At 41.3% G+C, this 12,301-nt stretch overlaps 2 protein-coding genes across 6 annotated transcripts in view; one reads left to right on the top strand and one right to left on the bottom strand.

Moving 5' to 3' along the window:
- Positions 1-9,077, bottom strand: part of acp7 (acid phosphatase 7, tartrate resistant (putative)) — a 16,420-nt gene extending 7,343 nt beyond the window's left edge. Inside the window, exons 1-6 of one of the 2 annotated variants that reach the window (XM_046062742.1) lie at positions 8,989-9,077; positions 7,655-7,814; positions 6,669-6,869; positions 6,404-6,586; positions 1,871-1,896; positions 979-1,076 (exon numbers count right to left, since the gene is read on the bottom strand). In XM_046062742.1, the coding sequence (XP_045918698.1) occupies positions 979-1,076; positions 1,871-1,896; positions 6,404-6,586; positions 6,669-6,869; positions 7,655-7,763 (617 nt within the window). In that variant the 5' untranslated portion in view covers positions 7,764-7,814; positions 8,989-9,077. Of the gene's footprint in view, positions 1-978; positions 1,077-1,870; positions 1,897-6,403; positions 6,587-6,668; positions 6,870-7,654; positions 7,815-8,910 lie in introns of both variants that reach the window. The other variant, XM_046062743.1, reaches the window with a different exon arrangement.
- Positions 1-12,301, top strand: part of LOC123979033 (KATNB1-like protein 1) — a 77,785-nt gene that overhangs the window by 64,310 nt on the left and 1,174 nt on the right. For 2 of the 4 annotated variants that reach the window (XM_046062747.1, XM_046062745.1), the window contains exons 2-6: positions 9,335-9,447; positions 9,545-9,582; positions 9,672-9,948; positions 10,053-10,168; positions 12,232-12,282. In XM_046062747.1, the coding sequence (XP_045918703.1) occupies positions 9,340-9,447; positions 9,545-9,582; positions 9,672-9,948; positions 10,053-10,168; positions 12,232-12,282 (590 nt within the window). In that variant the 5' untranslated portion in view covers positions 9,335-9,339. Of the gene's footprint in view, positions 1-8,461; positions 8,650-9,315; positions 9,448-9,544; positions 9,583-9,671; positions 9,949-10,052; positions 10,169-12,231; positions 12,283-12,301 lie in introns of those variants that run through there. The other 2 variants (XM_046062744.1, XM_046062746.1) reach the window with 2 other exon arrangements.

Raw genomic sequence — 12,301 nt, forward strand, 5'->3', positions numbered from 1 at the left:
CATTTTATCAATAAAATAACTGGCGGCCTGTCCAGGGTGTATCCCGCCTTTCGCCCGATGTCGGCTGGGATTGGCTCCAACCCCCCCCCCCCCCGAACCCCCCAACCCCTCACCCTACGCAGGATGGGCGGTTGACAATGGATGGATGGATGGATGGATCAATAAAATATAAATTGCGTGTTTTGTCTGACCAAAAGTCCAGAACTAAAGATATTAAATTTACTATTATGTAACAAAAATAAAAGCATTAAATCCTCCTTTGAGATGTTGGAGCTAGCAGATGTTAGCAGGAGTTGCTGCATTGTTCTCTCCTTGCTCTCCCATGCCTCAGTCCAAAAAATTTACCCGGCTTAAATGCAATCAGTACATTCAGTAAAGATGAGTCAACCACCACGGGCCATCTCTGGGAACTCAAAAACAGATAGTGTGCTGATGACTCCCTGTCAGATAAATGTTTGTTTTGGAGAGCGTTGCCTTGTGTAGATGTTAGTGGTTTCTGACACTGCTCCAGCCTTTAGAGACCAAAATAGCTCCCATCTGTTCAAATGGTACAGTGTTTTCGGCAGACCAAAGTGTGTTTATAGAGGAAAAACTGTGGCTGACTAGAAAGCCCCTCACCCACCCAAAGAACTGCACATACACACTTTACATTCACAGTAGCCAGTTCAGACTCCAATTTGTCATGGGGTGTCTGGCTAGTCTCTCTCACCAATATGGAATACAGCATGTAGCGCTGTTTTTGCCCCAAAACCCTGACCCTGTGCCCTGAGCAGAATTTGGTATAAAATGAAAACAAAAAGGAAAACAGTCAGACAGCTTCCATGTTGACTCACTTCTCTTGACATTGTCACTATTAAGAAACAACTATTCACTAATATCTGAGTTCTTTAATGAACAAATCCAAAAAGACTAAATGACCATTAGTCTTTTTGGATTTGTTCATCAATTAGAGTGGGGAAGAAATTCAATTCCACTTACTATGTGGCTTCGTGGTTTCCTGGACAGGTCATGTAGGGCACGTAGGCTGCTACGGACTGGACCTGCCTCATGAACTCATCTCCAATCCTGCCATTGTCCTGGAACAGTGTCATTCAGCTGTTAAACATGACGCCAAAGATTTTCCCATAAGAGAACAATATTTCATTTTTCTCCATTCACCAAAATTAGTTTAAAGAAGTATGTGGGAACATTTTCCAGACAGCTTCAGGAATGTATCATCAGCCTACCAAACAAACCTAACTGAAAACAGAGGTGTTTTTTATTTGCTTTTTTCTACCCATCTTTTTAAAACATCATGGCTGTACTGATTTTACGGCTTTTACCTGCCACAGCCATTAACGACCTCACAGACAAAATTCCCTTCCTCTGTTTTTCTATTTATAATATCAGTGAAGCCACAGCATGTACTTTCACATTCCAGCTTAAAAAAACAGCTTGCATGAATTATGTTTATTAATTTTTGCAGTAGCCTGCTGACTGCATTTAGCATTTCTCCATATTTGAATAATGCAGAAACACCATCCAAAAATAATATTAGCATCCAAGACAAGGTTAGGTCCACTAAATATCACAGATGACAGTAAAGGGGTTTTCGGATAAGCAAATTAAGACTTTGAATTGCGTAATCATGAGCTGCGTGTTTCAACCACAGCCGAGAGTCTTGTTATGCAATGATAATAAATAGTGGTGAGCATTGGGACGGGGCAGTGGAGAAAGGTAAAGGGGCTTATCTCATCTGTCATTATGGAATTAGTGGAATATCATCGCGGCTTTAAGAATATACAATATTGATCAAAGAAATTTACTGTCAGTGACCTCAACAGGGTAAGAAGTGCGATCAGAGTTCACAATACTGAAAAGAGTAAAATACCTCATGCATATCGTAGGCAAAGTCCCCTGTAAAACAAAAAAACTACTGATTAGAATGGATCTTTTAGAAAAGATTTTTTACTCTACCACAGTAAAGGGTAGGACTGGGCAATATGGCCAAAAATGTTAAATAAAATGTTTTTTTAAAAATCATATCATTCGATATTGATAATTATCACTATAAAAGTCAAATCGTTATTTCTTTCAAGTCTAAAAGGCAGATTTTTGCTCCTGAGTGAAAGTTGAAGAAATCTGATGGTTGATTATGGTTCTACTATTCTTTATGGCCAGAACAAGACCAAACAGTGGATAACTGGCAGAACATTTAAAATTATTAATAAATATTTTATCAACAAATATGCATGAGTAAAATTAAGTAAAATCTTTTTTTAGTCCATTTTCCTCAAAAAAAGAAATTTCTTAATAGAAAATTTAAGCGCTAATTTGTTCGTGATATAAATAAATCAAATCAAACATTTATTGAACATTTGTTGTATGTTTATTGAGGAAAGATATATCGCGATAATTATTATTATTGTTGTATTGCCCAGCCCTAGTACAGGGTAACAACAATATCTATGTTTGCTGCACTGTGCCAAAATTTGTTTCCCCCGAAAGATGTATTTACTTGGAAGTTAGACTATATTTAATTCTCGGTTTAATCATTTTGTCATGTAACACTGCACTTAAAGTAGTAGTTCAACATTTTGGGAAATACACTTAATCACTGTCTTGCAGAGTGTTAGATGAGAAGATCAATTCCACTCTCATGTTTGTATGCTGTAATATGAAGCTAGAGCGAGCCGGCCGTTTTGGTTAGCTTAGCTTAATGACTGGAAACACAGGGATACTGGTAAATAAATCTTCCTACCAGCACCTCCAGAGCTCACTTATTAACATGTAATATCTTGTTTGTTTAAGCCTTACAAAAAAATGAAACGTATAAACAACAATATGTGAATTTTGCAGGGAGTTACAGGGAGTTTTCTTACACTAGCTGTTTCCCCTTACTTCGAGTCTGTTGAAGAATTATTGTGAGCCAGGTTCAGGTGTGAAGAAGTTTCAGAGACTGATGAAGACTTAACATAGGATGATTTATTGAGCCCATCCGTGGAGATACAGTGCCAGCATACAACATGTGAACACATCAAATGCCAACACCAAATCTGAAGGGTAACATCTTTTGGTCCATTTTATGTTTCTGTCTCCCCCCTAATGCCGTAGGTTTGTAGGTATTAGGTCAACTTTAGCTGGTCTTAATCTGGAACACCAAATCTATCTGATGTTTAGACTCCAATGCTACATCATATTGGAATCTATTACTACCCAAGAGTTGTACTCTAATCTGTGGAGCTAGTGAGTTCTTGTAAACATTCTTTAAAAGCCCCAAACTTGAGAGATTCTACCAAGATCTGCTATCCTGACACCTGAGCTACTGTCTGTACCTTATCAGTCTAACCGTTGTCTCCCTATCAAGGACTGTTACATGTGAGAAATAACTAGAGCTTGAAGGTCAGCGAACACTTGTGGGGTCTCTAAGCTAGACCTGTCTGACCTTTCTCTGTTACATCAATTAAAGAGGTCATATTATGCTCATCTTCAGGTTCAAAATCTTATTTAGGAAAAACAGCATATTTTTTGTCATACTGCACATTGCAGCAGCTCCTCTTTTCACCCTATGTGTTGAACGCTTCATTTTAGCTATGGAGTGGTACATCTCACCTCTACAAGACAGAGATGGGGACTCGAGTTAGAGACTCGGACTCGTCGCACACACAGTGACTTCAGACTCGACTTAAGACTCGTCCTCAAAAGAGTTCAGACTTGACTCGGACTCGAGGTGCGGGACTCGTGAACAATGTTTATTTTCAGGAAACGTCTGATGAGCTTGCTGTTATTCCCTGCGTCCGTTACCTATAACCTGCATACGTAACACGTAACATCTGCTGCGCGCGGCCGCATGTGAGAGAGGACAGCAAACACCGGCAGCTGCTGAGCCATTCATCATAAACTTTGGCTTTAAAACTTCATACAGCAAGACCCAAACGCAAATAGGTTAGTAACCTGTGGTGAGTAAACATGTTAGCTCAGCATTGGCCATCTAACGTTAGCTTGCTTCTTGCTTCAGCTACGACCTACGAGAGGTTAACTCCGACTGTCGTTCGTTATGAAAAGACGAATGAGCGTTTGTTTACTTGCCAAACTTGTGGTGGTCAATAAACGTAATTATTTACGTCCCGCTGGCTGCCATAACGTTAATTTTTGCCGTTGGCTAGAAAGAGGTTACAGGTTTATTGTTGATCATGTAGCCTTACAGTTTTATTTAGTTATAACGTTACAGTAGTTTAAGCTGTCATTGATTGCATTGCACATTATGGTTGTGCTCTGTAAGTTAGAAACAGGTTACAGTTTATTGATTTGAGAGTCTGGGGGATGTGTTGATTTACAGTAGTTTAAGCTGTCATTGATTGCATTGCACATTATAGTTGTGCTCTGTGAAAAACAGGTTACAGTTTATTGTTTTGAGAGTGGGGGATGTGTTGACTTACAGTAGTTTATAAGCTGTCATTAACTGCATTGCACATTACATGGTTGTGCTCTGTAAGTTAAAAACATGTTACAGCTTTATTGTTGACCATGTAACTTTACATTTTTATTTAGTTAACTTTACACTGGGTTTGAGAGTCAACAGGGTTTGTTGACTTACAGTAGTTTATAAGCTGTCATTAATTGTAGATGCATTGTACATTAGGCTACATAGTTGTGCTCTGGAAGTTAAAAACAGACAGGTTTATTGTTGATTATGCAACGTCACAGTTTTATTTAGTTAACGTTACACTGGGTTTAAGAGTCTAGGGAGTGTTCTGACCTACAGTATTTAATAAGCCGTCAATATTTGCATTGCACATTACATGGTTGTAATGGTTACAGTTACAGAATCCCTTATAGCTATGCAACCTGGATTGAACGCAGCAGGTGATACAGCACCACGAGAGACTTGAGACTTGACTTGGACTCTTGCTCAAAGACTTGAGACTTCACTTGGACTCCAGCTCAGAGACTTGTGAGCATCTCTGCTACAAGATCTTTGTTGGGAGTTCACATGCGCAGTTCCTAGGTAAGGACTACTAGCCAATCAGAAGCAGAGCACTTTTTGTTAATTCTAACTTCTTTCCCTATGTATTTACCCCATTGATGCGATATGTGCCATTAGCACTTACTAGTATTTATTGCTGCTTTTATTAATATGTATTGTCAGTTGTAGATCTCATGCTGTATTTTATGCTCTGTTAATGATCGTATGTTGTTCCTCAAATCTAAGTCGCTTTGGATAAATACGTCTGCCAAATGAGTAAATGTAAATGGTCATTCATAATGTTTTGACTGAGCACTGCTTCTTCATCACAGTAACAACATTATGTCCATTGACCGCCTGGAGGGTAGTTAATGTTTGGAAGGGAGAGGTGCAGCTCAGTGTGTTTTTCCACCTGTGTTTTTGAGGGCGTGTCTGACTAGCCGCTTGGTGAACATTATAACATGCATTTTGCTGTGTCGTCACAGGGATCAAAGGGAAAAGGCTGGACTACAAACGAGCTGTTTTCAGGCAGTTCAGAGCAGTGTTTTCTGTGGGAGATGGGAACTCTCTTTGGGATGGACTTTGGGCTTTTTCAGCAACATGGACTGGAGCAAGAGCTTTTTCACTTTGCAAACCTATTATATGCACAAAAAAGATATATAACTTAATAAAGGAGAGGATAAAGGCCAAAAAGCATAATACCACCTCTTTAAGACACCTAAGAATATTCTTAGACACAGTCTTCATGTTAAACTAGGATAACTAGCTGCTGGATCTAACTTCATATTTAGGGTATAGTCATGCGTGTGGTATCAATCTTCTAATCTAACTTAGCAAGAAAACCATTGAGCATATTTCCCAAAATGTCAAACTATACATTCAAAGAATGACTAGAGGACTACGGTTAGCCTCAAACTAAAGTTTCATCTCACTCATGAGGCAGTCAATGAATTATATTCTTTGTGAACTTGTAAAGTATCTGTAAAACTGTTTGTATTCATTTGACATGCCAACAAAAGGAAAATAAACCTTATACTGTTTTAGACTTTATATACAGAGAGCCAGAGATTCAGTCTGATTTTTGGGAGAACACATTTTGGCACAACACAAAGCCACATTCGGTTTAGATTCTGCTCCCTGCCTACTCACACTTTCTACTGTAAAGTGATGGAGCAAGCGAGTGACCGGCATCCAACCCATATTGTTCAAAAGCAAAACATACAAATGGCAAATAGGTATTTGAATGTTGATTACAGTAATTACCATCATGATATATTACCTCTTCATTAGACATATCTGTCGGACCTAGCTAGCTTACTTGATTTGATTTATGTTAATACAGCCTGTTGCCAGGTATCTGTGGATGACTAATGCCTTGGACAACTCCTGATAAAACTTAATGCCTTTTTAATGCTTTTATAGTTCAAATTGTAATATTTCCATCAGTGTGAAGCTTACCAATGTGCAGGATGACATCGTACATGCCAAGCTGTGTCTCCTTTTGCAGTCGAGCCAGAGACTGAGGGTTCTCATTGCCCAGGTCACCATACAGAGCAAACCTGGGGCTAAAACTAGTGCTGTCATTCAGAGCAGTGAAGGAGAACAGATCGCTCCAGCCCTCATCACTCCCACAGTGGTAGACTGAAATTATATAGGAGGACAAAAAGCTTTTGAACATGTTCATATGGGAAAAAAAGTGAGTAATGTTAAAGTGTCAGCCTACCATAAGCAGCAGCAGGTTTGAGGTCTGTGAGCATGACTCTGTGGACGTACATCTTCCTCTTCTCCTCTCCTGAGTCCACAAACAGAGTAGTGTCCCCTCTGGCGCTCATCTCAAAGAGCCGACCACCCAGAAGGCTGTACTCCACCTCACTCTCAGTCTTATTGAAGGTGGTCCAGGTCACTACCATTGAACCTGGCACTCCTGTGATGAAAAGCCCAATTTTTGGAATCGTGATGTAGACTGATCTGACAGAACTACTGGATTCACTTAATGGTGCATTTATAAAAGAGATGTAGCCAACAGATACTTATGAAAAAGCTGACTTTGCACATGAGTACCACTTTTGATCTTGCCGCTGGCAACATATAACCACCAGAAAGCTGAGTTAAGCGGACGACTGGCCAGGTACTTATTACATCAAGACATCAATTCATTTAATGACTACCACATTTCACCTTCATAAGGAATGAACGAAAGAACCTTTATGCTGCATGAACTGAGAGTAACAGTTGTCTGCTGCCTTTAACCTAAATAACTTTCAGAGAGTATACAAGTAGTGTTTTAGTGCACTAGGAACAGGAAAATTTATTTTACATTACATTTACCTGACGCTTTTATCCAAAGCGACTTACAATTGCTATACATGTCAGAGGTTGCACGCCTATGGAGCAACTAGGGGTTAAGTGTCTTGCTCAGGGACACAATGGTGGATGTCTCACAGTGGGAATCGAACCCACCATCATCTATGCGCCATCACCACCCTACTGAACTTCAGTGAACTTGCTGCAGGCCTCCAGAACAATAACAGAAAGTTCAGCTCCATAAATACACCAGCGCTATCAGTCATCATATTACTGAGTGATTTGTATAAAAACATCTGTAAATCTGAACTCCATATGATCTGGATTCTGGAATCTATTACTAAGGGGAGAAAACATATCCCTAAATAAAAACACATGAGGCTGATGGGGAAAATTCAAACTTACCTGGATAAGAGAGGTGCACCTGCTCAGGCTGGGTGAAAATGGGAGGGACACCAAGCACCAGCAGGGGTGCAAGGCTGAACAAGACACAGGCAGCATGAACAAGAACCATTTTAACACTGGACTGCTGGACCAAAAGACTGGCTGAAGTTGCAACACACACCTAGAATATAAAACAATTGTGTAACTGTTATCACATGACTTTCAAAGCTTTTGTGGCAAACATCACATGACGCTGAGTCCACTGATTTAAAACCAAGTGGATCAATGTGTCTTTTTAGAAATGCTACACAATAGAGCCTCCTACCTCCACTTCAGAGCCAGTTTATGCAGTATTTAGTGGCAACAACACACACGCACACACACACACACACACACACAGACCATGATTTGGTCTCAAATGAGGACCTCTACATCAGTCACCCCATATGATGAACACACAGAAGCAAAACGGCAGATTCAGCGAGAGTGACGGAAAGAGATGATGTGTCAATAAAAGCAGCTAATATTGTCCTTCATTGGGCATTCAGGGAAATTCTGCTGTCAAAGTGAGTTCAAGTGCAGCTGAGATTAGCACACACAAGCCACAGCTTGCCTCAGATCAATAAAGTGCTAAAGTAAACAACTGATATGCCTCACTAAAGGCATGGCTCATCAAGACAAAAGTACATTATTCATTACAGCCAAAACACCATACCAGCTGATCTCCTTTTATCAGTTATGGTAACTGAGATCAGCTGAATGGGAGCATGACTTACAACCACAAGTCTACACCACTACTTTAAAAAGTGTTTGGTTTTGAAAATTGCACCAATAATATCTCAGAAGTCGCTAGAGGGTGCACACTGCACAAGTTACGTTGTGAATAGGGTGCTTTATTCTCTGATAATGGGTGGTATTAGTTGAAACTGGATGTTGGCTAAGTTAGTTAGCAGTTGCCTTAAACAATCAGAGTGGAGGTTTAACTATATTGTCTCTGCGTAGGAAAAGAAAACAAGGTGAGTAACTTCAACCATTTTGGATAAGTTATATTTCACGTTCACCATAGACTGAATAAAAAGAAGGTTGTGACGCTATGTCCTAGACCACTGGTTGTAACCATGTTGTAACCTGCAACCAGCTGTGTTTGACGTATTGCTTCTTAGTCGGCAAAGTTACCTTAATTCTAACCACTGTTGTTATTGTCATCTTCAGTAAGTTACGTATAACGTTACGCACAACAGAGAACCCGTTTTATTTATTCTGCGAACAGTGCTTACCGTGTAACTGTTTAAATGCTTACTCTGGCGCACCGCACACGTTAGCTAAATGTGAAATAAGTGACTAAAAACACTCACAACACGGCTCAGCTGTAGCGTCCATGGTTTCTTATTCAACTGCGCTGGTTTGAGCAGTTCCTGACTACGTCATTGCACAGAACAACAACAGTGCCCACGTGGATTGTGGGAAATTGTGTTTTAATGTGCGGAGCCTGGAGAACCTGTAAGACTGGAGGATGAAAACGGATATATATATATATATATTCTTTTTCCAACAACCTCTCCCTCAATGCCTGTTTTCTTACCATACTGGCTTAATATATATTTGCTACTTAAATACATAACAAAATGCCATGTTGATGCTTTGAATAATAGATTTAGAGACATGACTTTAACTTATTAAAGGGGGCTTCTCTTTCTCTAGGTCTAATGGACTCCAACAGTGAAGACGGAGAGTACCAAAATGCTCAATATGCCTTCCAGCAGGATGCAGCCCATTGCAGGGTGACATATCCTTACAGGAGAAACACAAACGAGGTGAGCTGGGTGACACATTATAATATATTAATGTATTTCTGTATGCTGCTTATAATTGTGTTATTTTTCACCATGCTCAATCTATTATTATATGCAGATGGATTATAATAAAAATGAGGAGTTCAACAAGAAGAGGTAGGTCGTGCATGTTTTGTGGATACATTACAGCAACTGCATATAATGTAATTTGGATGTCAACAGATTGAACATTTCACCCTGCCCAGGTATCCAGTGAGTCGCTCTGGCAACAACCCAGGCAGAGTGAAGCGGATTGTGTCATGTAAGAGGAAGACCCATCATCTGACGGTGGCTCGGAGGAAGCAGATCGGGACCGGGAGGGCTTATGATGCTGCAAACAAGGAGAATGAGATGAACTGCATGCAAGACATGCAACAGGAGCTATGTGACATGGACCCTTGGGAGTTCCCACTAAATGTCAGTTATAATCACAAGACTGGTAGAACAGGTTCTGAGCAAGCTGACTACTGTACACTCACTGAGGTTAGAAATACTATTACGGCTCAGACTGTTTCTTGAGGGTATTTTTAATGAATAACTGTGTTACTAATGTGCAGACAGAACCTGAACCTAACAATGTTTTTCAGCTCACTGGGGATCATGGCACAATGACTGATGTGCTCTTCGGAAGACATCTGAGACTGAAAGTGTCTCTAACATTGTGGCAGAGAAATGTCGGAGAGCTGTTGACATACTTTCTGAGGTATGTACACGTAGTGTGTGGTTGGTTTCAAAAATGTGACGTGCACTATGTTCAGTACTATGACCTGCACTATGTTCAGTAACAATACAAAATCACAATAATTAAAATAAAATAAAATAAAAAATAAAATCAGACACAGACTTCAGTGTAGACAACACAAATATACACACTATGAACAAAAACAATATAGACATATTGACAAATAGTGCAGTGAGCAGAGTGCAAAGGATGCAGGAGTATGTACATGTCGTAGGTGGATGTGATATACAGGTACATATACATGCATACATGTACACATGTACACAGTGCAATGAAGCATAGTGCAAAGGATGCTAGAATAAATAAGTATAAGTATTTTGTGCAGGAGTAATGACTTGAGGTAGGTGGATTTGGTATACAGTATCTATAATATGACAATATAACAGTATGAACAGCACTGAAATAGAGAATGGTGAATAAATAATAAGTGTTAGCCAGTAAACAGGTGGCTGATTAGAGACAGAGTTACTGGGTTATTGCACAAGAATAGTTCCTAACACCGTGAGTCAGAGTCAGCTGTTTATCAGAGTGATGGCTTGTGGGAAGAAACTGTTCCTAAATCAGTTGGTTTTGGCATACAGTGCTCTGTAGCGCCTACCAGAGGGGAGCAGCTGGAACAGATTGTGTCCGGGGTGAGATGGATCTGCAGTGATGTTTCCTGCCCGTTTCCTGACTCTGGAAATGTATAAGTCCTGCATGGATGGCAGGTCAGCAGCGATGATCTTTTCTGCAGTCCTGACTGTCTGTTGTAGTCTGTCCTTGTCCTTTTTGGTGGCAGATCCAAACCAGACAGTGATGGATGTGCAGAGGACAGACTGGATGATGGGTGTGAAAAAACGGATCAGCAGCTCCTTAGGCAGGTTGAGCTTCCTGAGTTGGCGCAGGAAGTACATCCTCTGCTGGGCCTTCTTGATGATGGCTCCCACTTTAGGTCCTGGGAAATAGTGGATCCCAGAAACCTGAAGGATTCCACAGCAGACACAGGGCTGTTGAGTACGGTGATGGGGGCAGAGTTTGGGGGGGCTCCTCCTGAAGTCCACGATCATCTCCACAGTTTTGAGTGGAGATGTGGGGCCCTGTGGGGCGCCAGTGCTAATAGTCCGGGTGCTGGATGTGATGTTCCCCAGCCTCACCTGTTGACTTCTGTCAGTCAGGACGTTTGTGATCCACTGACAGGTGGAGGCTGGCACAGTGAGCTGGGTGAGTTTGGTGCTGAGGATGTCCGTGATGATGGTTTTGAACACCGAGCTGAAGTCCACGAACACGATCCTGGCATATGTCCCTGGAGAGTCGAGGTGTTGCAGGATGTAATGCAGTCCCAAGTTGACAGCATCATCCACTGACCTGTTAGCCCTGTAGGCAAACTGCAGGGGGTCCAGCAGGGGGCCTGTAATGTCCTTCAGGTGGGCCAACACCAGTCTTTCGATGGACTTCATGACAGATACAGATGTCAGGGCGATAGTCCTGTAGTTTTTTGGGGACCAGGATGATTGTGGAGCGTTTGAAGCCGGAGGGAACTTCACACAGCTCCAGTGATCTGTAGAAGATCTGTGTGAAGATGGGGGCCAGCTGGTCTGCATACATTTTCAAGCAAGATGGAGACACACCATCTGGGCCAGGAGCCTTCCTGATCTTCTGCCTTTGGAAGAGGTGGCTCTCGTCCTCTTCGCAGATCTTGAGTGCATAGTGTTGGAGCGGGGGAGAGGTGTGACTGTGGGATATTCAAACCTACAATAAAAGCCATTCAGCTCGTCTGCCGGGTGTTGAGTACCAGCAGTGTTGGGGGATGGTCTCCTGTAGTTGGTGAGTGTCCGCAGGCCTCTCCACACTGACGCAGGATCGTTGTCTGCAAAGCTGTTATTTAGCTTTTCAGCGTAGCATCTCTTTGCTGCTTTGACCGCTTTAGTTAGTGTGTTCCTAGCCTGGGTGTACAGGACTCTGTTCCCACTTCTGAAGGCCTCCTCCTTGGTCTGACGAAGCTGCCTGAGTTTCAATACTATTGTTACTTCCCTGTCTTTGTACAGAATCCAAGACGTTGGTGTGTTTGTTGACTTTCTCCCACTGATAAGCAAAAGGTGAGTGGATCTGGATTTT

The sequence above is a fragment of the Micropterus dolomieu genome, linkage group LG11 (assembly GCF_021292245.1).
Source record: "Micropterus dolomieu isolate WLL.071019.BEF.003 ecotype Adirondacks linkage group LG11, ASM2129224v1, whole genome shotgun sequence".
Taxonomy (NCBI): domain Eukaryota; kingdom Metazoa; phylum Chordata; class Actinopteri; order Centrarchiformes; family Centrarchidae; genus Micropterus; species Micropterus dolomieu.